This window comes from Amblyraja radiata, chromosome 18 (assembly GCF_010909765.2).
Source record: "Amblyraja radiata isolate CabotCenter1 chromosome 18, sAmbRad1.1.pri, whole genome shotgun sequence".
NCBI classification, from domain to species: Eukaryota; Metazoa; Chordata; class Chondrichthyes; order Rajiformes; family Rajidae; genus Amblyraja; species Amblyraja radiata.
In genome coordinates, this window is record NC_045973.1 from 24,839,953 (window position 1) to 24,866,151 (window position 26,199).

General features: G+C 43.7%; 2 protein-coding genes across 6 annotated transcripts in view; one reads left to right on the forward strand and one right to left on the reverse strand.

The window, feature by feature from the left end:
• Positions 1-6,811: 6,811 nt before the first annotated feature.
• mbd4 (methyl-CpG binding domain 4, DNA glycosylase) lies at positions 6,812-24,692 on the reverse strand. Of its 4 annotated transcripts, none has more exons than XM_033036881.1 (8): positions 24,608-24,692; positions 23,237-23,515; positions 19,665-20,440; positions 18,297-18,377; positions 18,063-18,197; positions 16,104-16,253; positions 13,918-14,021; positions 6,812-9,253 (listed from the first exon to the last, which is right to left on the reverse strand). In XM_033036881.1, the coding sequence occupies exons 2-8, from the start codon at positions 23,485-23,487 to the stop codon at positions 9,179-9,181; spliced, it is 1,572 nt and encodes a 523-aa protein (XP_032892772.1). In that variant the 5' UTR covers positions 23,488-23,515; positions 24,608-24,692; the 3' UTR covers positions 6,812-9,178. The 4 variants fall into 4 exon arrangements, with proteins under 4 accessions (XP_032892772.1, XP_032892771.1, XP_032892773.1 ...); XM_033036880.1 differs by having other exon boundaries at positions 23,237-23,520; positions 24,494-24,621; XM_033036882.1 differs by lacking the exon at positions 24,608-24,692 and adding an exon at positions 23,919-24,131.
• Positions 24,693-24,697: 5 nt separating this feature from the next.
• The window catches only part of ift122 (intraflagellar transport 122), a 61,280-nt gene continuing 59,778 nt past the window's right edge, over positions 24,698-26,199 (forward strand). Inside the window, exon 1 of one of the 2 annotated variants that reach the window (XM_033036877.1) lies at positions 24,698-24,852. In XM_033036877.1, the coding sequence (XP_032892768.1) occupies positions 24,794-24,852 (59 nt within the window). In that variant the 5' untranslated portion in view covers positions 24,698-24,793. The remainder of the gene's footprint in view (positions 24,853-26,199) is intronic. The other variant, XM_033036879.1, reaches the window with a different exon arrangement.

The following is a 26,199-nucleotide window of genomic DNA, read 5'->3' on the forward strand; positions in this document are numbered from 1 at the left end:
ACTATCAAGAAGCAATAAAATGTGTTTATTTTAGACTGATTAAATCCACTTTTTTTTGAAAGGCGAAAAATGTTTCAAAGCTTCCTGAAGCAGCTATGAACCATGACCTAAGCAACAGATCCAGAAGAAGAGCACAAATGATACACTACTGTTCAAACAAACTTGGTCAGCAAGTTTCATCCCTTAGCCGAAAGGGGAGCTTTTCTCATTGTCTCCCCAATCAGATTTTAGAAAAAGATTGATGCCTACTGCATGCTCTGAATGGAAATCTTATACAAGTTGGAGAGCAGATATCAAAAACATTGGAGTGAGCAACGATTCCAAGAGATTAAAATAATTCCTGAATAAATAAAACATTTTTTTTTACCTACTGAAAATGTGCTATTTAAAGGATCAATGCTCAAACCACATTTCTTCTTTACTGAGAAGTGTGACTTCCTATGATCAGGAGCACAACCTCTCAGGACTTTGGACTATTTTGCCAGTGTAGTTCAAGACCACAGTCACACTCAGCTTTCTAGCCTCAGCATCTTTCTAGGTTGCTTCTATATTTACAGTTTGCCGCTCACTGCTATATTGGAATTATCCAAACATTATGCTTTATGATCATAATGATAATTTTAAAAAGCAATTTTTGATTTTGTGCTTGACTTCTCAAGTGCTATTTGTGAGAAGTTCTGTTCACCGTGCCGTAATCAGCAAAATACTGAGTGTTGAAAATCTTATCACTAAGGAATTGTAAGGGCAAAAAGACACTAATGGGACTTATCTGCAGACCCCCAAACAGTAGTCTGGATATAGGGTGCAAGTTAAATCAGGAGTTAAAATTGGCATGCAGTAAAGGTATTGCAATTGCTGTTATGGGAGATTTCAACATGCAGGTAGACTGGGAAAATCAGGTTGGTACTGGACCCCAAGAAAGGGAGTTTGTGGAGTGCCTTCATGATGGATTCTGAGAGCAGCTTGTATTGGAGCCTACCAGAGAGAAGACAATTCTGGATTTAGTGTTATGTAATGAACCGGATTTGATAAAGTAACTTGAGGTTAAGGAGCCATTAGGAGGTAGTGACCATAATATGGTCAAGTTTAATCTACAATTGGAGAGGGAGAAGGGTAAATTGGAAGTGTCAGTGTTACAGTTGAATAAACGAGAATGGAGCCATGAGGGAGGAGCTGGCCAAAGTTGACTGGAAAGATACCCTAGCAGGGATGACAGTGGAACAACAATGGCAGGTATTTCTGGGAGTAATACAGAAAGTGCAGGATCAGTTCATTCCAAAGAGGAAGAAAGATTCCAAGAGGAGTAAGGGGCGACCATGGCTGACAAGGGGCGTCAGGGACATTATAAAAATAAAAGAGAACAAGTACAACGTAGCAAAGATGAGCGGGAAGCCAGAGGATTGGGTAATGTTTAAAGAGTAACAAGATAACCAAAAAGGTAATACGGGGGGAAAAGATGAGGTACGAAGGTAAGCTAACCAAGAATATAAAGGAGTATAGTAAAAGTTTATTTAGGTATGTGAAGAGGAAAAATTAGTTAAGACCAGTTGGACCCTTGAAGACTGAAAAAGGTGAACTTATTATGGGGAACAAAGAAATGGCAGAAGAGTTGAACAGGTGCTTTGGATCCGTCTTCACTAGGGAGGACACAAACAATCTTCCTGATGTACTAGTGGCCAGCGGATCTGGGGTGACGGAGGAACTGAAGGAAATCCACATTAGGCAGGAAATGGTTTTAGGTAGTCTGATCTGACTGAAGGCTGATAAATTACCAGGGCCTGATGGTCTGCATCCCAGGGTACTTATGGAAGTGGCTCTAGAAATCGTGAACACATTGGTGATCATTTTCCAATGTTCTATAGATTCAGGATCAGTTCCTGTGGATTGGAGGGTAGCTAATGTTATCCCACTTTTCAAGAAAGGCAGGAGAGAGAAAACAGAATTATACACCAGTTAGCCTGACATCGGTGGTGGGGAAGTTGCTGGAGTCAATTATAAAAGATGAAATAGCGGCACATTTGGATAGCAGTAACAGGATCGGTCTGAGTCGGCATGCATTTACGAAGGGGAAATCATTAACCAGGTTAATAATTTAGCCCTTGATTTATAATTCCTTATAAATTACCTCGATGCACTGACCCCACATCATGACCAACATTTGAATAATTTAGGATTTATTGGGAAACTAATAAACTTTCAAGGCTGAATTATATTGTAGGCAATTTACAAGCAAACCACTATATAACTCCAGCCATTAATTGAAAGAATAAAGCAATTGTATGGAATAGGATGCTTTGCTGATTTATAATACATGAACCGGTTCATAATAACTTATCTGATCCACCCAATTTTTGTCCACCAGACCATAGCACCTTGTGCATAACATTCTCATCCATTGGTCTCATGGAAACTTCTGGGAAGAGCAAGAAAGGCAAAAACGAAATCCAGGCCAATCAAATTAGGTCAGAACTTATTGACTCACTCATTCAGGAGATCACTTTGACCCTGACTGATGTTAGTCAAGTAACTAAGACTTGAGTAAGGTGACATCAACCTTTGCCAGAAACGGGTTCAGCTTGCGCTTAAAGGGATTTAACGAATCAGCATTTACCACATGTATTCCACAGCTCCATTATTCCCTGCAAAATAGACCAGCCACTGAAGTTGAACCTGGTTTGAATGCTGGTCCTTAACCATTTAATACCAATAGTTACACAAAGTCAGCTTATTACTTTAATCATCTAATAAATCTTAATACAGAAAATACTATAGTGATGTTTGGACATCAATATATTTATTTGTATTTAAATGTGGTCTAAAACATTGTTAATATGTAACAGTGTAATATGTAATACTGCCAGCAGCTTGTAGAGTGTTCAATGATAAATTGAGATGACTACACAATAGGTGGCTGAACAGTCTGAGACAGTTCACCAAACAGGAGAAAAGTAACTAAATCAAATGTTGAGGTTAATATTCAGTGATGCCTGACTTTGTCACTCCGACCACTGGAAGTAAATTCCCCACTCAAGCCAAAATAATTTTCATTTTAATGTCAGTGATTGATCCCTTTAAGGGCTGCCAAATTGGCTGCACAATCTATGGCACATCTAGTACCCTAGAATTGGAATTATACACATTTGTAAATTTAAGCAGCCTGCAAGCTTCCATGGCTTGATGTATTTACAGACCTGCCTGAAAATGTAATTACATGGGACTAATCTGTCAGGACAAATCGCACAACTCCCATCTTTTCCTTACATCTCAAACCTCCATTTTGCAGTTGAGAACTGATTCTCACTTCACGTTAGAATTTAATTGATGATTGACAAATGTGCACATTTAGCCACGGGAATGTAGCGAAATCTGGGCGAACAGGTTGGCATGAATGTGAAGAACCAAAGGGCCTGTTTCTGTGCTCAACAATTCTGAGTACATCATGAGGGCTGGATCGGACATATTCTAGCATTTTGAGGGAGGTAATGGAGGATTCACAGGGCCACATTACAATTAAAACACAAAGTACTTGTGCTATAACTCCAGGATAAGCGCTCAACTAAGAAAACCAAGCCCAAAACCAACATATTACCTAACTAACTAAATATACCAACTTACAATGAATTGTATACAAAAAACAGCCACCTACACATTAACTAGCTCTTTAAAAAAAAAAGAATCCTGTAGATGCAAGCATATCATTGGGGTTTTCAAGTGGGCACCTCCCTTTCTCTGGTGTTTCATTGAGTTAGGCCCACGACATCTCAGAAAGGCTCAACAGTTGGTTCTGGCGAACCAGAACCAGAACCAGAACCAGAACCAGAACCAGAACCAGAACCAGAACCAGAACCAGAACCAGAACCAGAACCAGAACCAGAACCAGAACCAGAACCAGAACCAGAACCAGAACCAGAACCAGAACCAGAACCAGAACCAGAACCAGAACCAGAACCAGAACCAGAACCAGAACCAGAACCAGAACCACCCCCTCAATACCTGGTCTTGCCACCTATGCTACCAGTATCTACTAAATAAAGGAAGCTGCTGCCAATTAGCTCACTCTAACAAATGCTAAACACCTGCATCCAATCTTCCACTAATCCTAGCCTATCATTAAACTTATAACATATACGACATGTCATACATTTTCTTTCTGTCCCCAACTGACGTCATTTCTTCCCCACCAAATCCACCTACTGCCTTGCTCTGCTGCCTCTGACATCTGCTTCATGGCCTGATGCAAACTTTGTCCTCGAATTCCTAAACTCTCCAAATAGCGACGTGGTCGATCTTGCTATGAAACCTCTACAACCCACCTCTACTGGACGTACTATTGCTTTCCATCCTCGCTGCTCAACCTCTGCTGCCACGCCTACATATCTAAGCTTTTACCTTTCATAAGCCTCATCCACTAAGTTCGGGAGAACCGTCAGTTCTATAAAATACACGATCCGCTGACTGACCATAACACTATATCAAGCCTCAAATTAGTAGTAATTATTTCTTACAAAACAACAAGCTTTCCTCCCAAATATACCTGCATCTTCCAATCATTGGCTCCCCGGAACTGGCCTGACTCATACCTGTCTGTAAACATCCCTCCTCTACCTTTCCCTCGCGGACAAAATTAATCACTACCCTCCGAGTCCTGACGCCTACTGAATTCACTTGTGCTCTCCTCTCAATTGCGGCAGCTTTGCACTTCAAGACCTGGTTATGCCACCAAGTATACGGCCCTCGAGAAAGACTAGTTCTACATCCTGACAAAATATGCCTCAATGTTGCCACTTCTGAACACAAGGGACACGCCGGATCCCCACTTACCCATTGTTTGATGTTCTGCGGTGATGGCAGCACATCATAAATAGCCCTTATAAGAAAACTTACATGACCCATCTCCAAGCACCACAGATCCCTCCAGCTAAACCTCTTTTCTACGCTTTCCCAGTTCATCCACCATCCCTACTTAACCTGAGCCACTGCCCTTATGCATCTCACTGCTTCTTCCCGATGATGTACCTGCTCTACAACCAATTTCCTCCACTGTTGGACCTGCCTTACTCCACATTGGTTTCCCTGTGCTGCAGCCTATCAACAATGTCTGTATGCCTCAGAGCTGCTTGTGCTTCTTGTACTGCCTGCTTTTAGTTCCACTTCCTTCATCTAGTTACACTTGGCACCAGATTACTAAGGTATCCTTACTCCCTGATAAATGCAACTCTAACCTCACCTTAGCATACTTAAACTCCTCAGTTAGGCTACACAATGGTAAATAGAGAATACCTTTCCCATATAAAGCCACATTACTGACACTGTGGAACTCGTAACCATTTCCTAATATATGAACTAACCAATCTCTCTAACCTTTCCACCTTAGAAATTGGCACCTCATATACTGTCAATGGCCACATCAACCCAGGGAATAGCCCAAACTCACTAAATTTACTATCGATCCTCCAAAAGCTCCACAAATGAAACTATGTGGCACAGATCCAAACGCATTTGCCAGGTAAAAACACTGACCATAACACTATATCAGTCCTAGAGTAAATGTATCACAGCCAAGAGGATAGCCAGGGAAAGAATGGATTCCCTTAGGAACCAAAGGGATAATCTTTGTGTGGAGCCAGGTAATGTCATTGTAACACAGCACGTTAGTGCCAACCTTTTTGCCCATCTGCAGCATTCCCATTTTTCTGAAATTGGACTGTTTCTGTCTTGCTTACTTAGATGTTTCTTAAACTGAATAATTTATCCGATTCCACCACCTGCTCGGCATCATGCACTAAATATCAATATGTAAATCACTTAACCATATGATCTCCTTTAAAACTTTGTCCTTTCACTTTACACGTGTGCTCTCTTGTGTTTTGATTTTCCCACCAGATAACAGAAAAGTACAGTAAAGGAACAAGCCCTTTGGCCCACAATGTCTGTGATGAAAATAATGCCAAAATAAACTCATCTCATCTGCCTACACATAATCGATACCCTTTTATTCCCAGAATATCTATATGAAAGTTTCTTTAATGCCATTATCGTATCTGCCTCCACCACCAGAAAGGAACACAAAGGCACTGGAGAAGTGCAAACAAGGTTTACAAGAATAATATCAGAACTGATAGTCGAGTCAATAAGTTCTAATCAATAATAATTTGATTGTGAGTATCTAAAAAAGTTATCTTAAAAAGGTATTAGATTTTTGAAGACTCTGAGACCAAATTACCATCTTTTGTGCTGTAAAGTAACAGAAACCGTAGGGGAGTGGAACTAATAGATGTATATCTGACTAAATTTATATATGTTCTGGGCATCTGGCAAGGTCAGCATTTATTGTTCAATCCTAATTTGCCCTTGATTTACATCACATATTCTGCATGGGTGCTTACAACCCAACGTTATGAACACTAAATTCTCCAGTTTTATGTTACTACCAAGACCCCTACCCTGCTCCCCCCCACCCGCACCCGGTCATACCTATTTCTTCCCTTCCTCTCCCCTTCCACCTCCATTCCTCCCTCTAGCTTCATAATTCACAACTGTTCAACGACTTTGTCTCACAACTGTCTTTACATCCCTGGCCTTTGTCCAACCCTCTGCCTATCAACCCGCTGCCTCCCCCCACTCTATCCACCTATTACTAGCAAGGCTTTGTCTGCCCTTCCTCTCTTCCAACTTTCTTTCCTCCCCCCACCCCTCCCTGCCACAATCAGTCTGAAGATTGGTCTCAACACAAAACGTGGGTGGAAGTTAGTGGTGAAGTTAATTAAATCAACGAGGCCATCAGGAACTCAACTTGTGAACAATTAACAAATTAATGTCCACTCTTTGTTTTATTCAACACTTGAACAAATATAAAAATTAAAAACACACATTTTTACTCTACATAATGACAAATTCAGCACAGGCATAATTACAATGTTTCACAACCTAATTCATGACTGTTCTTTGTGAGCATAGAACCTCAGTCTTTGCAGGTGGTATTGTGAGTGGAATTCCAGTATTTGCCTGCAATTCTCACAATTGTCGACTTTCCTTTTTATAAAATGTCTATGATAAAAAATATATTGTCACTATGTGGGTGGGAAGAGTATTCCGAGTATCACTATATCATACGCACATGATGTTCCTCGAATTCCCTAACTATGCAAAAGAAAAGATAATTTAATCTAGCCACAAGAGATGAAGAGAGACCTTTACCAATACTGGTAAACAGCACGACATCTGATTGTGAGAAAGTCAGACTTCTCTCCTGGTCTTTTATGACTTCCTCCTCTGGATATAATTGGTGTCAAAAAGTTAAACTTAGGGTATTTGCTTCCACTATCCTCATTTGGTTAACAAGTTATAAAGCTATACAATTAGTTGGGACGAAGATGATGAAAGACAAGTGGCACCTATTGAGACATTTCCTCATATGTAGATAAAATATGTAATTTAACGTCCAAAGAGAATACTGTGTATTTAATTTGATTTATATGTATAACCTGATACCCTGTGAGCAATTTTGGGCTCAGTTTTAAATTTCCTTAAAATGTTCTGGGTATCATTCATCTTTTAAACCACCAATATATAGAGAAGTAATAACTGTTCAATTATCAAACTGCAACATTTAGCTGGCATCTTACTATTCCAGCATTATATTTTACTGCCCATCTCATCCTATTTTCATTTGACGTCTTCATCTTCGCTTTGTTTAGTTTAGTGGCACAGCCCTTTGACCCACCGAGTCCATGCCGACCATCGATCACCCATACACTAGTTCTATGTTATCTCACTATCACATTCTGCACACAGCACAGTGGCACAGGGGTAGAGTTGCTGTCTTGCATCGGCAGAGATTCGGGTACGATCTTGACTACGGGTACTGTCGGTTTGGAGTTTGTACATTCTCCCTGTGACTGTGTGGGTTTTCTCCAGGTCCAAAGACATGCAGGTTTGTCGGTTAATTCGCTTCTGTAAATTGTCCCTAGAGTGTAGGATGGAACTAGTGAACGGGTGTCGTTCAGTGTAGACTCGGTGGGCCGAAGGGCCTGTTTCTATGCTGTTTCTCTAAACTAAAAACACACATGGGGCAAAGTACAAAGCAAATTAACTTACAAACCCGCACATCTTTGGAATGTGGGAGTAAACCAGAGCACCCGGAGAAAATACATGCAGTCACTGGGAGAACGTATAAACTCCGCAGAGACAGCATCTTTAGTCAGGATCAAACCAGGGTCTCTCATGCTGTGAGGAAGTAACTCTACTGCTGTGCCACTGTGCTACCCCATCTCCATCCTGTCAACACTCCTTTGATTCCTCCCCAGTTTAAATGATTGGTTTCTAATTTTTTTCCAATTCTAATGAGAGCCATCCTCCTGAATGCACAAAGTACTGCAGTAACTCAGCACTTTGTGTCCTTTTGTGTATTAATCGGCATCTGCAGTTCCTTGTTACAACACCCATCTGAAGCATTGACTTCCACGGACACTGCCCTCACCTGCTGTGTATCTCCAGTATTTTCTGGTTTAAATTTTGGAGTATTGTATACAGTTTTGATCTTTGAACATAAGAAAGGAATGCAGCAGCGTTAGGGTTGATGCTGTGTTCATTTTCCAGACTGGTTTTTGGTACAAGGGAAATATCTTATGAGAAGAGATGGAGTGTTGCAAGAGGGAGTTGACAGATCTGGATGTTTAGTTATCCATTCAAGGCCAAGGTTGATGGAGCATAGGCTCCATCGCAATAGCTGACTTGATTGAGAAAATGGTGGTTTGCTGAGAGTTCAATACTGTCTGTTGATAATATATCTCCCACTAATATTCATCCAATGCTGATTATTTTATGTAGCCCAAAGATAATCAGAAACAATTCATTCCTTTCCTTTTGGTCAGTGGGTCATTGGATCTAATTGTAGCACATTTAAAAATATATCTCACTTGGAACATTTAAATCTGCAGGCAAGTAACATGCTCAGACTTGTACTCCATCCTGCAATATCTTTATCCAACTTCACATAGAGTGAAGTTCCATCTTCTCTAATGTGGTGATAATTGAATAAATGGGGAGACGTGTGATTTGTTTCATATCCAGACTACCCCACAGATCATACTTCATTTTGGAGTAATTACAACAGCACACATTTCAAGATCACACACCGCTGCTGCAAACACCGCATTGTCAGAGAAGCCCCTCTCTACTAAAGGGCTAGCATCTCTTGATTTTCCCAAAGCCATTGCCAGTATTTGTTCAATTTATGATCTTGGGGTTGTACCTGAAAAGTAAAGATGGAAAATATTGGTGAGGATAGACGAGGCTCATAATCAGAACTTCCCCACAATTCACCAAACTGACTGCCTACTGATTCACATCCGACAGAGGAACAGCAACTTTCAGCCTCCTTCATGGAATCAAATTACCCTGAACATAAGCTAAGTGTGTAGTCCCAATCTCCCAACCTATACACTGAGGCATTTAAAAAAAATCCTCTTGTTGTCCATGCAGGGGTCCAGCGGCTTCCCCCTGTATATAAAGCGAAACACTGAAGCTACGCATCATGCACCTTGTCAGAGCCATTTTCAGACAGGTCTGGAGTAGCATTTTGCAGCTCATTCAATCTTTACGGAACTGGCTGAAGTCTTAATATATGGACAAATATTCAATAAATGTAAGTGTTTGGAAAGTTCAATGAAGAGGAAAACAGAGAGATAAGATTAAATTGTATTTGGAAACGTGGGAGGTGCTGTACAACATGGCTCAGTGCTGGGATCCCAGTGTGTAGATTGGCTATTTAATACTACCCAATTATAGTGTTTGTTAGTAGTAACTCCGCTTACTATGTACTTCATATCGCTGGAGGGGAGCGCTCCGTTACGCTGGCCCGCGGCAGCCGGCAGCCTGAAGCCGCAGTCTGCAGAACTCCAGCTGGTGCGGCGTCTACAGCCCGGGATCTCACGTTGGGGACCCGGGTGGAAGAAGAAGCTTCCACCGCCGGCCCGCGGCCATCTTCTACCGCGGGTGCGGTATGGACTTATCATCTCCCCTGGAGGGGAGCTTCGACCGCCGGCCCTGCAGACTGCGGTGCTTCCGGCGGCGGCACGGCAGGTACTTTAAAACTTTGACCGCCGGCCTGCGGCCTACACCAGCCTGAAGCCGCGGTCTCTGGTTAGGAAGAGCCGATCCTGGACTCACCTTGACTTTGACTTTGTCCCTTACCATCTGGACGCCCACAGCAACGGCTGTGGAGGGTGGAGGTCCCGACCACGGGGGAAAATGGAGGAGGACTGGCCAAGCTCTGTGCCTTCCACCACAGTGATGAATGCTGTGGTGGATGTTTGTGTAACATTTTTATTGTGGTTGTGTTCTTTATTACTGTACCGCTGCTGGCAACCCAAATACCACCGACCTTGGTTGTGTGGCAAATAAATTATATCAATTATATCAATATTATCAAGAGCTTACTTACGCTAGTTAGAATGATTAGCAGCACGGAGATGTGATAACTGCAGATCCTTGTTGTATGTAGATTTAATAAATATGTGTCGTATCTTGATGTATGTTCTAGTCGATCATTACATGGTGTCAGAGAGTGAATCTTGTCCACTCCGCTCATGTTTATCGGGTTTTATTTTCTTCTGATTATTTTGTGTGTTTTTTATCTCAATCATGGCAAACTCATGTCGCCGTCCAAGTCCTCTGATTTTTGATTCTGACATTGCTGAACACTGGCGTCTTTTCGAGCGTGACTACACTCATTATGCTCGCATCGTTCATCAAACTGACCCCCCCCCCCCCGAGTTGTGTGCCTCTGTACTGTTTAATTTGGCGGGACCTAAAGCAATGAATTGTGCTGACAACTTCACTTTTGCTCTGTGCTACCCCATTGAAGCACATAGCTGCACGCTGTCGCTTTCGTGATTTACGGGATGAACACACCTGGGATAAGCTTGTGGGAGGAATGCTTCACAGCAAGCTACGAGGTGAGCTCCTTCGCAAAACTGATTTAACCCTAGAACAAGCAGAGCGTGCCTGTCGTATTTCTGAGATAACGTTTCCCCATACTGACTCTGTGCCCTTCAGTCAACGTTCGCAGCATAGTGTTAATCTTACAGACCTCTCCCCTCGCAACCCCCGCGCTGGGTCTGCAGTTCATTGTCAAAATTGCAACTATATCCATGCTACGGGTCGTCAATTCTGTGCTGCCTATGGGAAAACCTGTAATTTCTGCAAGAAATTAAACCACTTTGCTCGGTGCTGCCATTCCTGTGTGACTCCTGTAGCTTCAAGGACGAGCCTGCACCTGCTTTCACATGAGTTTACTGATAATGACTTCCAAGAGCCTGACTCGCAATCCCCGCACCGCTCTCAGAGAGTACAGATACCAGTTTTGCCATCCACGCTCTCCTCCCTTTGTCTAACAAGCAACTTGACCCTGAGGTAACCATGTTTGTGAATAACAGGCCTTTGATCGCAACGATAGATACCGGCGCCAAATGCAACATCATCTCATTAAGAGAGTTTTAAAAAATCCGTAATGCTGAACATATTGATAAGGCCTCCGCAATGCTTCGGGCTTACGGGGGAGAAGTACTACACCCACTTGGACAAGCTGATTTAAAGTGCACAATCAGCAAACAGACCCATACCGTACCGTTTTATATTATTAAGGGAGATTCAGAGACTTTGCTCGGTAACAATGCATGCCATGATCTAGGCCTGGTTTACTTTGGGCGCATGGTCCATAAACTCTGTCTCACTGACGGGCCTACACAACAGCTACTCTCTCAATATAAAGAACAGTTTAACGATGAGCTTGGCAACCCTCCAAAGGGCGTAAAGCATGTTTTACTGGCCTGGAATGACCAAATACATACGAGAAAAAAACTAAGTCTGTGCCGTCTGTAAAAGCCTGACGCCACATCAGCAAAAGCAGCCTCTACTGCCGCACCCAGTACCCCCTCTCCCGTGGTCCACGTTAGCCACCGACATCTTCGAATGGCATGGGAAACACTATCTGGTTCTTGTAGACTCTTACTCTGGCTGGTTTGAAATCGACTTACTTCAAACCACTAATTCTGAAGCAGTAATCAAAAAGTTGCAGCACCACCTCTCCGTGCACGGCGCCCCTGCACGTATCCAGTCCGACAACGGCAGACAGTTCACCAGCCAAGCTTTTAAAAACTTTGCACAACGATGGGACTTTCAACATATTACCAGCAGCCCCGAATTCCCACAGTCCAACGGACTCGCCGAACGCACGGTACGGAGTGCAAAACAACTCATGGAGCGGTCATACCTTGCCAAATCAGACGTATACCTGGGCTTGCTCAACCTAAGGAATATTGCGCGGGATCCCATACTGGGTTCTCCAGCCCAACGACTGATGTCTCGCCAAACCCGTGCTCCTCTGCCTGTGTCCCAACAGCTTTTGCAGCCACAAGTTTGTTCCCCGACTGCAGTTCAGAAGCAACTACAATCCAAATGTGACACGCAGAAACGCTTCTTCGACAAGTCCAGCAAGCCAGTGGACAAGTGGTCCGTCTCCAGATAAACAAGGGCTATGCATGTCTGGGACACATCTACGGCCCTGCCAAAGAGCCATGCTCTTATCTGGTCGGAGAGGACGGAGCCATCTACAGACGCAACCGTCAACATATCCTTCCGGTGAAGGAACCTCGTTCTGAGACTCCTACTCCTGGTATCTTGCGTTACGTCCACCCTCCCACAGTCGGTCAAGCGTCCCCACTGCCGCCTATTGTTCCCACTGCGGTCTCCCCGCGGCGTTTGTCGTTTAGCTCACCTATCTTGTCACCCTCCCTGCCTTTCAGGCTGCCGGTTATTTCCCCATTTCCTTCCCAGGTTTCTTCTCCAATGAAAGGAGGTGAGGCGGACTTGTACCGCACACGGGCCGGAAGGGTTTGCAGGCCACCCGCAAGGGTAGCCAATGGATCTCAAACCCTTGGTGAGATGGAGACTTGCTTGCCTTGCTAACATGCAAAAAGCGTTTTGGCAGGATGGGTAGAGGAAAGCAACAGGGTGATTCAATGATCGGGAAGTCGATCTAGCAGAGCACCATGGAGTGCAGAGGGCTGAGCACAGAAGACGACCTGCACCCATGGCAGCCACAGTGGTTACCAATCTTAACTCCACAGCGTGCCACTGAACCTTGACCTCTGCGGCTGAGAGGGTGGGGTGCTCTGGTGCAATAGTTTCCCCACCTTAATCTCTTGCATGTACAGGTTTTGTGCAACTTGACAATTACATAGACCTACATTGCCTTCCATTCCCCTTCGTAAATCCATGCTGACTCGGACCAATCCTGTTACTGCTATCCAAATGTTCGGCTATCTCATCTTTTATAATTGACTCCAGCATCTTCTCCACCACCGATGTCAGGCTAACTGGTCTAGAATTCCCTGTTTTCTCCTTTCTTAAAAAGTGGGATAACATTAGCTACCCTCCAATCCACAGGAATTGATCCTGAGTCTATAGAACATTGGAAAATTATCACCAATGCATCCACGATTTCCAGAGCCACTTCCTTAAGTACCCTGGGATACAGACCATCAGGCTCTGGGGATTTATCAGCCTTCAGTCCCATCATGCTATCCAGCACCATTTCCTGCCTAATGTGGATTTCCTTCAGTTCCTCCGTCACCCCAGATCCTCTGGCCACTACTATATCAGGAAGATTGTTTGTGTCCTCCTTAGTGAAAAAAAAACAATAAGAAAATGATGCTGATGAGTCAAAATGAGGAGTGGTAGGAAGAATAAACTGTTTGTCCTGCTTCTGTGTTGTAAATATATACATATGTTATCGATATGTGTGTGTATATATATATATATATATATATATATATATATATATAGTCTTTACTCATCAAACCCCTGCACAATTTGAATCTTATTCATAGATGAAATATTTGTTTTAACTCTTACCTTCTTCCATTCTTTGACACAAAAAATCCTGTAGGAATCATTTCCATACTTTCCAATTCCATGTAGTTCAATTGGGTACCTCCACTGTTTGGTAAGGAACTGATCTATTTCAGGCAACATAAAAACATTATAAATATCACCCACGTTAATAGAATAAATTGTAACACTCTTGTTTTGACCACATACAAAATACACCATATCAAAGCTTTTAGGAATCCGTATCCACAGAATTGTGTTCATCAACAGAGTGAGGATTTGCCCCCCAAATGGATATAATCCACAAGGCCAGAAGCAGAGGCATAGGTCAAAATTTAGAGGCACTGGTGCTTGTGTGTGTATGCAGATTATTTATTTAACCAGGTCAAAGACCACAGCACAAAGATCTAATAATCTCTTAATTTGACCACCCTGGACTACCTGACCCAAATGCCTTACCCCATCTACAAAGAATGACAAGGAATCTAAAACATTTGGATGGACCAACCAACAATATCACTTAGTGTTATTCTGTTCTGAACATGCAATAGCCCTTCAGCCACCTTTCAGACTTATTCATAAATCCAAGCAGTTTTTTTCAGTGAATGTCATGGTCCTTCAACCCGAGTTAAATAGTTTTCCTCTACTCTGGCTTGAATTTGATTTTATTCTTGCCCCTATGTTCCTCTATTCTATATCAGTTAATTACGAAGGTTCATTTTGCAACACTCACAGAGTCATACAGCCCAGAAACCCGTTGGCCAAACATTTCCAAGCCAACCAAGATAACACATCTAAGATAGTTCCATTTACTCGTGTTTAGTCCATATCCCTCTAAACATTTTGTTTTTGTGTACCCAACCAAATGTCTTTTAAATGTTGTTATAGTACCTGCCTTAACAACTTCCTCTGGCAGCACATTCCATATACCATAAAATATTGCTTAAATATTGTTCCTCAGGTTCCTATTAAATCTTTCCCATTTAACCTTAAATCTTACCCTCGCGTTCTTGATTCCCTTACCCTGGGGAAAGACTGTGTGTTCACTATCTATTCCCCTCATGATTGTATACATCTCACTGTATCTATTCCCCTCATGGTTGTTTTTCATCACCCCTCAGCCTCATGCATTCCAAAGAATAAAGTTCTAACCTGCCCAAACGCTTCCTGTAGCTCAGGCCCTCAAGTTCTGATAACATCTTCATATATCTTCTCTGCACCCTTTCCAGCTTAATGGCATCTTTCCTATAGTAGGCTGACCAAAACCGAACACAATATTCCAAGTGTGGCCTCACCAACATCTTGTACATCTAACAGCGTCCCAACTTCTATACTCGGTTCCCTGACTAATGAAGGCCAATGTGCCAAAAGCCTTCTTCACCACCCTATCTATACATGAATGCTCAAGGGGTCCTGCCATTTACTGTATAATTTCCTCTTGCATTTGACATTCCAAAATGCAACAGCTCACAGTTGCTTGGGTTAAAGGCCATGTGCCATTTCTCCGCTCATATTTCCAACTGATCTATATCCTGCTGCATCATTTGTCAATCTATGTTGTGAAAGTTAAAATCTCCTGCTATAACAGCTTTATTGGGCTTAAAGCTGTCTGTAATCTCCTGGCATATTTTGTTACTATAATTCCCGTTGGCGGCCCAAATATACTCCAAACAAGGTGCTCATCCCGTTTCTTTCTGAGTCGAACCATCAGTAATGTCGTCTCGGACTACTGCAGTGATGTTCTTACATTAGCAAACCCGCCTGCCAGAATATTGGTTCCGAAGAAGGGTCTCAACCCGAAACGTCACCCATTCCCACTCTCCAGAGATGTTGCCTGTCCTGCTGAGTTACTCCAGCACTTTGTGTCTATATTGGTTCTCCACCTGTTCAGGTGCAACCTGACCCTCTTGTAGAGGTCTTCTCTGCCCCAGGAGATCCCAGTGGTCCAAGAATCTGAATCCCTGCCACCTGCACTAGCTCTTCAACCATGAATTCCTCTGTTCTACCTTTCAATTCCAATAAAAAAGTGGGAAAGAGTTTATCTTTCAAACAGCCAGCAAAAGACACAAAGGTTTGATAGGGTTAGGCCTGTGCTGTTGATAGCTATATTCATTGTGTCAAAGAATGCACAGCAATAATTTAACAAATGGACTGAACATCTTAACTTAGCATCAGTGTAAGCCGATTGAATAGGAGTAGAGAAATAGTACCAGAAAACTTAATGATGGCCTTTGCTCTCAACTCATTTAGGCCGAGTGGCTTCAGCAATGCTGCTACTTCCTTCCAGTCAGCAGCTTGCGCTATTTCAGCAGAAGGGTATCTCTCCAGGAAATCCCACAGCACAGGAATGGCTTTTCTACCTGGTTCAAGGAAAAGGCCAATATCAGACTAATTTCACATTAACACCGTCACAATTGTGATGATCAAAATATAGGCTATGGAATACGATCTAAATGCTTCCATAAATATCTAATATTTTCCGCAGGGTACATAGAAACAATTTGTCCTCCAGCAATACGGGGGGAAAAGATGAGGTACTAAGGTAAGCTAGCCAAGAATATAAACGAGGATAATAAAAGCTTCTTTAGGTATGTGAAGAGGAAAAAATTAGTTAAGACCAAAGTTGGACCCTTGAAGACTAAAACAGGTGAATTTATTATGGGGAACAAGGTAATGGTAGACGAGTTGAACATGTACTTTGGATTCGTCTTCACTAAGGAGGACACAAACAATCTCCCTGATGTACTAGTGGCCAGAGGATCTAGAGTGACGGAGGAACTGAAGGAAATTCACATTAAGCAGGAAATGGTGTTGGGTAGACTGATGGGACTGAAGGCTGACAAATTCCCAGGGCCTGATGGTCTGCACCCCAGAGTACTTAAGTAAGTGGCTCTAGAAATCGTGGATGCATCGGTGATCATTTTCCAATGTTCTATAGATTCAGGATCAGTTCCTGTGGATTGGAGCCTAGCTAATATTATCCCATTTTTTAAGAAAGGTGGGAGAGAGAAAACAGGGAATTATAGACCAGTTAGCCTGACATCGGTGGTGGGGAAGATGCTGGAATCAATTATAAAAGATGAAATAACGGCACATTTGGATAGCAGTAACAAGATCGGTCCGAGTCAGCATGGATTTACCAAGGGGAAATTATGCTTGACTAATCTTCTGGAATTTTATTAGGATGTAACTAGGAAAATGGATAAGGGAGAGCCAGTGGATGTAGTATATCTGGACTTTCAGAAAGCATTTGATAAGGTCCCACATAGGCAATTAGTGGGCAACATTAGAACACATGGTATTGGGGGTAGGGTACTGACATGGATAGAAAATTGGTTGGCAGACAGGAAACAAATGACTGGATGTGAAACATCAACTATTTATCTCTCCATAGACACTGCATGACCTGCTGAATATTTCTGACGTTTTTTTGTTCAATTTCAGTTTTCAAACATCAACAGTTTCTTTGTTGTCTAAGGGTTCTGCTGTCTGTTAAGTGATACCAAGGATGAGTGATGTAATGAACAGATATAAAAACAGAAAATGCTTGAACGCTCAGCAGGTCAGGCAGCACTTGTGGAAAGTGTTGGGCACAGGTTGGGCACTCTTAATCTGCATTTTCAATTCAGTTTCTGCAGTTTTCTGATTTTCATTCAGTGATGTAATGAATAAGGTGACATAGAACCACCTGTAAATGTAGCATAGATGGAATACCAAAAATACATTATTTAGATCACATGAAAGATTACTGCACAAATAACCTCATCTCATTGGTGAGTCATTTAATAGCACAGATACAAGAGAAGCTAACTAGCAGAGAACAGTCGAGATAAATGAATATTTTTTAAATTGGCAAGCTGTAAGTAATGAGTTGCCATAAGATCAATGCTGGGACCTTACTGGTAACCCAGCTTCCTCAACTTCTGTTGAGGAAAGAACCAAACTCTCATGGTGAATGCAGTATGGCAACAGGAAACAGAAACCTTCGTCAGCTCAAAGATATCAAAGCATTCATGTTAGTGGCAAAGCTCAGAACAATTAATTTTAATTAATGTTAATAAATTTATCTCTGGAAACATGTTCAACAGTAGCTAAACAATCCAAGTTTGAATACCTTGTTGCCAACACCTCATTCTCTTATGTCACTCCTTCAACACAGACCAACTCACCTGTGGTTTTGTTAAGAAAAATGGTGGCAACAAGAAGCTTCCAAGGATCGTGAAAGAGTGTCTCCTGAATAAGTTTAAAGGGTGATCGCGGTGGAGTCCACTTGACAAAAGCTTTGCGACGTGGTGGGCTGGGCGCTATGAAAAATAAAAATACACAAAAATATAGTTCACATGATTGGTCAGTCTCATTCAACATCACAGATCAAACACTCAACTATATAATGGTGTACATACCTTCTTTGGCATAATTCCTGGAAAAGTATGGGCTGGTCTTCCTCCGCTCTAGCTTTTTCTTTGGAGAGGGCTCACTGTTCACTGTTCACAAAAAATAATAGAATCCGAGAAGCAAATACATTTCTGGTACTTGAAGACAGCATGTGAATATCTGCACTTCCAAATAGCAAGCAAATGTTATGTTTTAAATGATAATTCAATAATTCGATGAGTACCCATCAAAGAAACATCCCTCTACCACTACTCTTCTGTTTCTTATAGCCAAATCAATTTTGGATCAGCCTACCATGAGGGCCCTTGTCAAATCATTTACTAAAGTCAATGTAAACAACATCCTACCCTTATCAATCATCTTCAGCCATGTCTTCAAAATACTCAGCAATTGAGCCTCTACAGCCCTTCTACCTCAGCGGTAAAGTTGCTGCCTACAGCGCCAGGGACTAGGGGTCGATCCAGACTACGGGTGCTGTCTGTATGGAGTTTGTACACTCTCTCTGTGACATGCAGATTTGTAGGTTAATTGGCTTTTGTAAATTGTTTCTTGTGTGCAGGATGGAACCAGTGTATGGGTGATTGTTGGCCGCATGTACTCGGTGGCTGAAGGACCTGTTTCCACACTGTATCTCTAAACTAAACTAAATCTATCCTGAATGGATCTCCCACAACCTAGCTGACCTCCACCCATTATTCTGAGACAATGACTCCCTGATTCTGTATACTTCAGCTGGGGAAACATCATCTACTCATCTATAGTAAACCATTGTTTTAATGAATACCGTTATAATGGATTTCGGTTACAGTGGACGGACCCGCCAACGCCACCCTCCTCCTTCTCCCTTGGAGATGCTGACATACTCCACCTCGGGAGATGTTGGTGACTGCGGGAGAGGAGGAGGAGGAGGAGGAGGAGGCAGTGGAACAGGGAGCAAACAAAGCAACGGTTGAGAGGGTAGGGAGCCCCATGGCAACACAGCGAGTCCTGTATATGGCTGCAGCTCAAAGAAAGTGCTGGTGACAGGGACTACAACGTGAACTGTAACAACACCGCTTCAACTGGTAAAGAAGGGCTCGCTGGTGCAGACCAGTGGCATTTGCGTCTAGTTTTAATGTAAAACAACACAAAGTGAAGGAGTAACTCAACAGACTGAATCAATCTGAAGGAGGATCCCGACGTCATCAATCCATGTTCTCCAGAGATGCTGCCAGAGCCGCTGAGTTACTCCAGCACTTTGTGTCCTTTTGTGTATTAACCATCATCTACAGAGAACTTGTGTCTACAGAAAATTTTAAAGTTTATGAAGAAGATAAAAAATGAAAACAGGAGAATTCGCTGTAGCAATAACAAACACTTTCTTATCTTTTAAATACCTTGTGTTTTCAGTAATACAAGTCTATCCTCATCAGGTGTTCTTGTGCTTTTGTCCGAATTCGGGTGGCTGCCTTGTGTATGACTCATACCTAATTTTTCTTCAGATGCTGCAGACAATATGGAGATATCCACATCAATCTCCTCACTGAGCGGTGTTTGAAAGTTAAACTCAAAAATATCAGGGACATGCTCACCACCTTGGAGTGATTGCAGTTCCAGCATGTCCTTGTTTTCGAATGGCTGCTGGTTTGGAAGTTGCATTTTGCTGTTCGCTGCTTGCTGATGGCACTTTCTGCTACTGGTCCTCCCCTCATCTTTTACTTTTGTTTTTCTTCTTTCAGCTTCTTTATCTTCAGCTGATGGACATTCTTTCTGTCCATCTCCTGCAGATGATGCTCTCCTAGAACTCCTTCTTAGTCTGCTCAAGTGCGGCTGTTTTGTACCTATTTCAGGTTCCTGATTTGAGGTGTTACCTTTCACCTGAGGTCTTTGGACCAAAGGGCTATAAGCCTCAGTTTCAGGTCTTTCCCCTTCCTCAGCATTTTGTAAGACATGTGGTAGAGCTTGTGGAACATCTCTGGCCAATTTTCCGATATCTTCTGAAGTTTTTTTATGAAGGGGTGTTGCCTGCTTAGAGCGCCTATTTTGCCGAACGTAGCCTCTCCGACAGAAGGTGAAGTTAAAATCTTTGGCGTTCAAAAAACTTGCCTCTCCAATGCTCCTCTGAAAGTAATTTTCAATTTCCCTTGAAGATCGGAATCGTTTCCCTTGAGGACTAAATTAGAAAATCTTACTGCATGTGAAGAAATAAACATCTTCTTTCCATATGACAACCAAAACTAAATATTTACTTCATTTAATTCCTCTGTAATAATATAATGTAAACTATTTTATTTCCTATAGCAATAAGTACAGGAGTTAGACAGAAAAATAGAAGACTAGACTAAGTGGGACCCGTTGGGTCCCTGTCACACGGGACGCCTGGTCCCCCAACGCAACCCGTTCCCCAATGCAATATTCCACCACTCACCCGCCCCCCCCAACGCAATATTGCACCACTCACGCATAGCCCCCAACTGCGCAGGCACGGCTCATTTCCTCATCCCCCAGCACTCACTCCCCCTCCTCTTCACCCTCCCTCTTCTTTCCCCTCTCCTCCTCCCCTCCCCAATCCCTCCCGCACCTCTCCCTCCATCTCCTTTCCCCTACCGTGTCACTCCTTCCCTCACTCCTCTCCCCTCACTACCCCTCTATCCCCCACTCACCTCCCCCTATCCCTCATGACCTCCCCCACTGCCCTCCTCTCCCTCTATTCCCCCTCCTCCCCCACTCTGCTCACCTCCCCCGCTCCCTCCCTACCCCTTCCTCTCCCTCAATCCCCCCCACTCTCCCTCCTCACCTCCCCAGGATCTTTCCCCTCTCCTCTTCCCTAGTCCCTCCCTCACCTCTCCCTCCCTCTTCTTTCCCCTACCCTCAGTCACTCCCTCGCTCCATCCATAAAAAGCATCTCCAGTTCCTTCCTCCACAGTGTGTGTGCGCTTGTGCACGTGCGTGTGTGTGTGCGTGTGCGTCCTTCTCGGAGATCTTCTCCACCAGCTCATTGAAATTGTGGTGCCCACCGTGACGAACACCGACTCCATCCCCCCCATTCCGCTTGGCCCGTCCCCGTCGTGTCCGATCGCCCGCTGCTGCCCGTCCCCACTGTGTCCACCCGCTGCCGCCGCTTAGCCGTCCCCGCCATACCCACCCGCCTACCTACCTGCTCGCGGGGGTGGGGGGAATGGAGTCAGTGTTCGCCAGGGTGGGCACCATGATTTCGATGAGCTGGTGGATAAGATCTCCTCTGAGAAGGCTGTGAACTTGAGTTACCGCAACGGCAGCGGTGGAGGAGACGAACCCGGGGGAACGGGACCGCCATTGCCGCAGAGGGCAAGCGGGGGAGAGGGGTGAGTGATGAGGGACCAGGGCCTCCACTGCAACCCCCACCCCCCCGCGGCCGCTGCCGATGGAGGGGGAGATGATAGACAAGTTACTCTGAGGAGGGGAGAGAGGAGTTTGTGAGTGAGGTGGGAGAGGCCGCCGCCGGTAGGGCAGGAAGAGGCGTCGCCATCCTGGTCGTGGCATTGACTGATAGGAGAAGAGACCAATCTGCTTGGTGCTGACTGAAGGAATCTGCGCACGCGTGGTTTTTAAGATTTTTAAACCTTGATAACTTTTACAATATACCACCGATTGGAATGAAACTTGTTGCACTCGCAGCACAGGAGAACGGTAAGTAACCTGGCGAAAGCACTATTGCGTACTGTTTTTGCCCAAATAGAAAAACCCCGCAAACCGGAAGAGCACAAGATCAGAGTTTTAGTTATGTATGGAAGATGCAGCCTGACTGCTGAATACATCCACCACTTTCTATGGGTATTTCCCATTTTTGGCAAATGCAGGTATTTGTCATTTGATTATTGAAGACAAAAGTTTGGTTGGAATTTTAAAATAATACACTTCATGCTCATTTTTAAATATTGCCATTGGTCTTGATTTTGCAATCAGCTTATGACCTAGATGAAGGCCTAGATCTAGGAACTTCCTGATCGTGTTTCCAGTAGAACTTGCTTCACTACTTGACCAATTACTTCCACTGCATTAATTTCAGCAATTTGAAGAAGTGCATTAAGTAACAAAGAATTATAATTGCTTTAATTTATATTACTCTTTTATCATATTGTGGTTAAGATTTTAGTGACGTTAGAAATTTTTCAATAAAAGAATAAACAATGTGCTACTGGATAAACTAGTCAAAATACCCTTTGCTCTCCCCCCCCCCCCCCACCACCCCCCACCCTGCTCCTTCCTCAACTGCAACCTTACTCTCCCCCTCCCCAGCACTCCTGCCACAACTCTCAACTCCACTCCTGCCCAATCCTCAACTTCACTCCTCCTCAACCCTCAACTCTTCTTCCCCCATCACCCCTCCACTCTTTCCCCAACACCCCTCCACTCGCCCCCAACCTTTGTAGGAAGACCACTTTGTTCACAAAAAAGGGAAAAGATGGAACATAATGCAAGTGCATAAATGATACGGTTTTAGCGCCAGAATTTGTTATGTAGTTACCATGGCTTTGTATACTATTAGGGGAAAAGTTTAAAGGAGATAATTGACCAAGTTTTTACACAGAGTGGAGGCCTGCTAACCACGGCCAGGGGTGGTGGTGGAAACAGATAAAATCATGGTGCTTAAGAGGCTTTGACATAGACACATTGATATACAGGGAATGAAGGGATTTGGATCACGTGCAGGCAGAAGAGATTAACTTGGCATCATGTTTTACAGTCTGGGCCAAAGGGCCAGTTCCTATGCTGTACTATTCAGTGTTCGATAATAATTGAGACCCACAGGCCTAATGAGATCAAATGGAATTAGTATTGACGATTCATAGTTGGCCTGGATGAGTTGGGCCAAAGCACCCATATCTGTGCTGTTTAACTCAATGCTTACATTTTATTTACCATATCATATTATTGCAAAATAATGTCAGTGGGTATGATTTAGTTAAAAAAATTGTATCCCTTTTACCTTATAAGGTAAACATCTGATTTTCCTGCTGACCTCCCAGTCTTTCTTTCTTTGACTATTCTTTTCCAGCCATCTGGAAGTTGAGGATAATCTGCTTGGGATGTTGCAAGATCCAAAGCCTGAAAGGAAGACAAAGCTTCAAACGATGGGGAGAATGTGCTTCCAGTATCCACTGATTCACTGTTCTTTGTTAGTTCCTTCAGCTCACAGTATTGACCATTGCTGACCTGACTAAAAGGAGGCTCATCCATGAAGCAAACTTATTTTGAAGTCTTCTTGCTGAAAAGAGAGCACAATAATTATATTCCGATTCTGTTTTCCCCACTAATTAAAATTAAAAATGCATTATTTCCACCAACCCAACTTGATAGGTCTTTCAGGCACTTGGCACAAATGAGACATATCTTTGGTCAAATATTCTGTGGGCTCATTGGACAACAGGTATCATTCATGTTATACAATTTTAACTTAAGAAAATAACCGGTGTGGATCATGACCATTAGATTCTTCACGAGTGTTCAGAAACAGGCACGTCTAGCTTAAAGGTCTACTGATTGGAAACTGGTTTAAAATTTCTCAAATACACTTCACAAGAAACTTGCAAATGTAGAAGTGGGATTATTTATATCACACTCCCTCTGAATCTATTTCCTTTATCTTTACCAATTACCTTCCTGCTTACCATTAATCATATTGTTAACTTCCCCTCTTTGTCCATTTCTGTATCTAGCTGATAAACTGCTGTATCTGACTTACTGTACTGATAAGCTGTCAACCAGAGCCAATATTGCTGCTATTCTAACATACAGCTTGTTTCATTTCATATTTCTATCACTTCCTGATCTTGTTTCCCGTAGAACTTGCATCACTACTTGACCATTTACTTCCATTGCATTAATTTTAGTTGTTTGAAGAAGGGAATGTTAATTGCTTTAATTTATATTACTCTATTATCATATTATGGTTAAGATTTTAGTGCTGTTATAAAATGTTCAATAGAAGAATAAACAATGTGCTACTGGATAAACTGGTCAAAATACCCTTTTTTCTTCTTCCCCTCCCACTCTGCTCCTTCCTCCACTCCATCCTTACTCACCCCCTCCCCTGCACTCCTCTCTCAACTCCACTCCTCCTCAACCCCTCTTCCCCCAACACCCCTCCACTCTTCCCCAACACTACCCCCTTCCTTCCTTCCTTCCTTCCACACCCGCCGCTACTACCCCACACCCCTTAATCTCTCCTCCCCCAACCCCTCAATCTCTCCTCCAACTGCCCCACGCCACTTCACCTCTTTTCCTTCCTGCACCGACCCATAGATCCTATAGAGGAGCTAGGGTCTTTGCTCCTCTAGTATCTTTGCTTTGCACCGACCTGCAGCCTGGGCCTCCCTCCCCCGCCCACAGGGACATTTCCCTCTGCACTCTCGCGGGCTCTGCCGGCAGGGGGCGGGTACGCAGGCGCGGCGGCCGTGGTGAGGGACGGGACGGGGAGGGGAGGCCGGGAGAGAAGAGAAGAGAAGAGAAGGGGAGTCTCCGGGCGTCGCAACCGTCCGGCGCCATGCGAGCCGTCCCCACCTGGATAGACAGGGTACACGACCGGGAGAAGTTGGAGCAGTGGTGAGCGGATCCCCGGCTCACAACGGGACCACATTCACTCATCCACCACCGTTGCTAGGCGGTTTCTAATGTAAACAGGCCGGAGGCAGAGGATGTGAGAGTCACACCCGCGGGTGGGGTGGAGGGGAATGAGTGGGGACACGAGAGGGGAGGGGGCACTTAGGCGGGATAGGGTACTCACGGGGGAGATGAAGGGATGGGGTTAGGGGAGAGGGTGCATTGGGTTGGGGAGAGTACACACAAGGGTGGTTGGAGGGAGAATGTGCAGAGGACGGGGTGCAGACGTGGGTGGGGGCTGCGAGGGAGAGAGGAGGGTGTGAGGAAGATGAGGGAGAGGGTGCTCATAAGGGGATATGGAGGAAAGAGAGGGTACACACAATGGGAGAGGGTCGAGGATACACTGGGGAGTGAAGAAGTTTGTTATGTCTCCCGTTATCCTATCCCTTCCCATCTACTTTGGGAACACTTCACATGCCTTTCAGTATTTTGACAATTTCCAATTCCCTACGCACCCCTATCTTTCTTGTACTACACTCAGCTCTGGATCATCTTGATAATAACAACACCTATGTCAGGATACAAAACGACACACAGTACTGGAGTAACTTAATGGGTAACACAGCAAGTCCGGAGAACGTGGACAGGCGCCTTCTTGTGTTTGCCTACGTCAGGATAATATTCATTGAAGAATAGTATTCTTTATTAAAGAAGGGTCCCGACCCAAAACGTCACCCATCCCATCTTCGCAATGTGTTGCTGGAAGTATCTCTAAGAATGCCTGCCCATCTGGCCATTCTCCTTTCAGTCTTCTACCTTTTGGAAGATGATCCAGGAGCTTGAACTTTCAGACTTAAATACAGCTTCTTGCCCACTGCTATCTAACTTCTAAACCAACCACCTGTTTCACACCCCCATCCTAGAGGTGCTGCCACAAACTCTTTACCTCACTCGATTATTCCAATATTGTATTTTAATATTCTTTTGCACTGCTTGGATTTTGCACGACAATCTTGCACAATTCTGCTGCTTTGAGCTCATCATTGTATTGTATTTATCATTTCTGTATGCATAATGTTTACTCTGTGAATTTCATGCGCACAAAGAAGTTGGTGCACGCTGGTGGACATGACAAAACCACTGACTCCCACAGACACAAAATGCTGGAGTAACTCAGCGGGCCAGGCAGCATCTCTGGAGGGAAGGAATGGGTGATGTTTCGGTTCGAGACCCTTCTTCAGACTCTCTCAGTTACCCCGACTGCATCTCCTCCCACCCAGTCTCTCATAAGAGTGCCATCACTTTCATTTCAATTTATCTATCTCTGCTGCGTCTGTTCTCACAAATGTC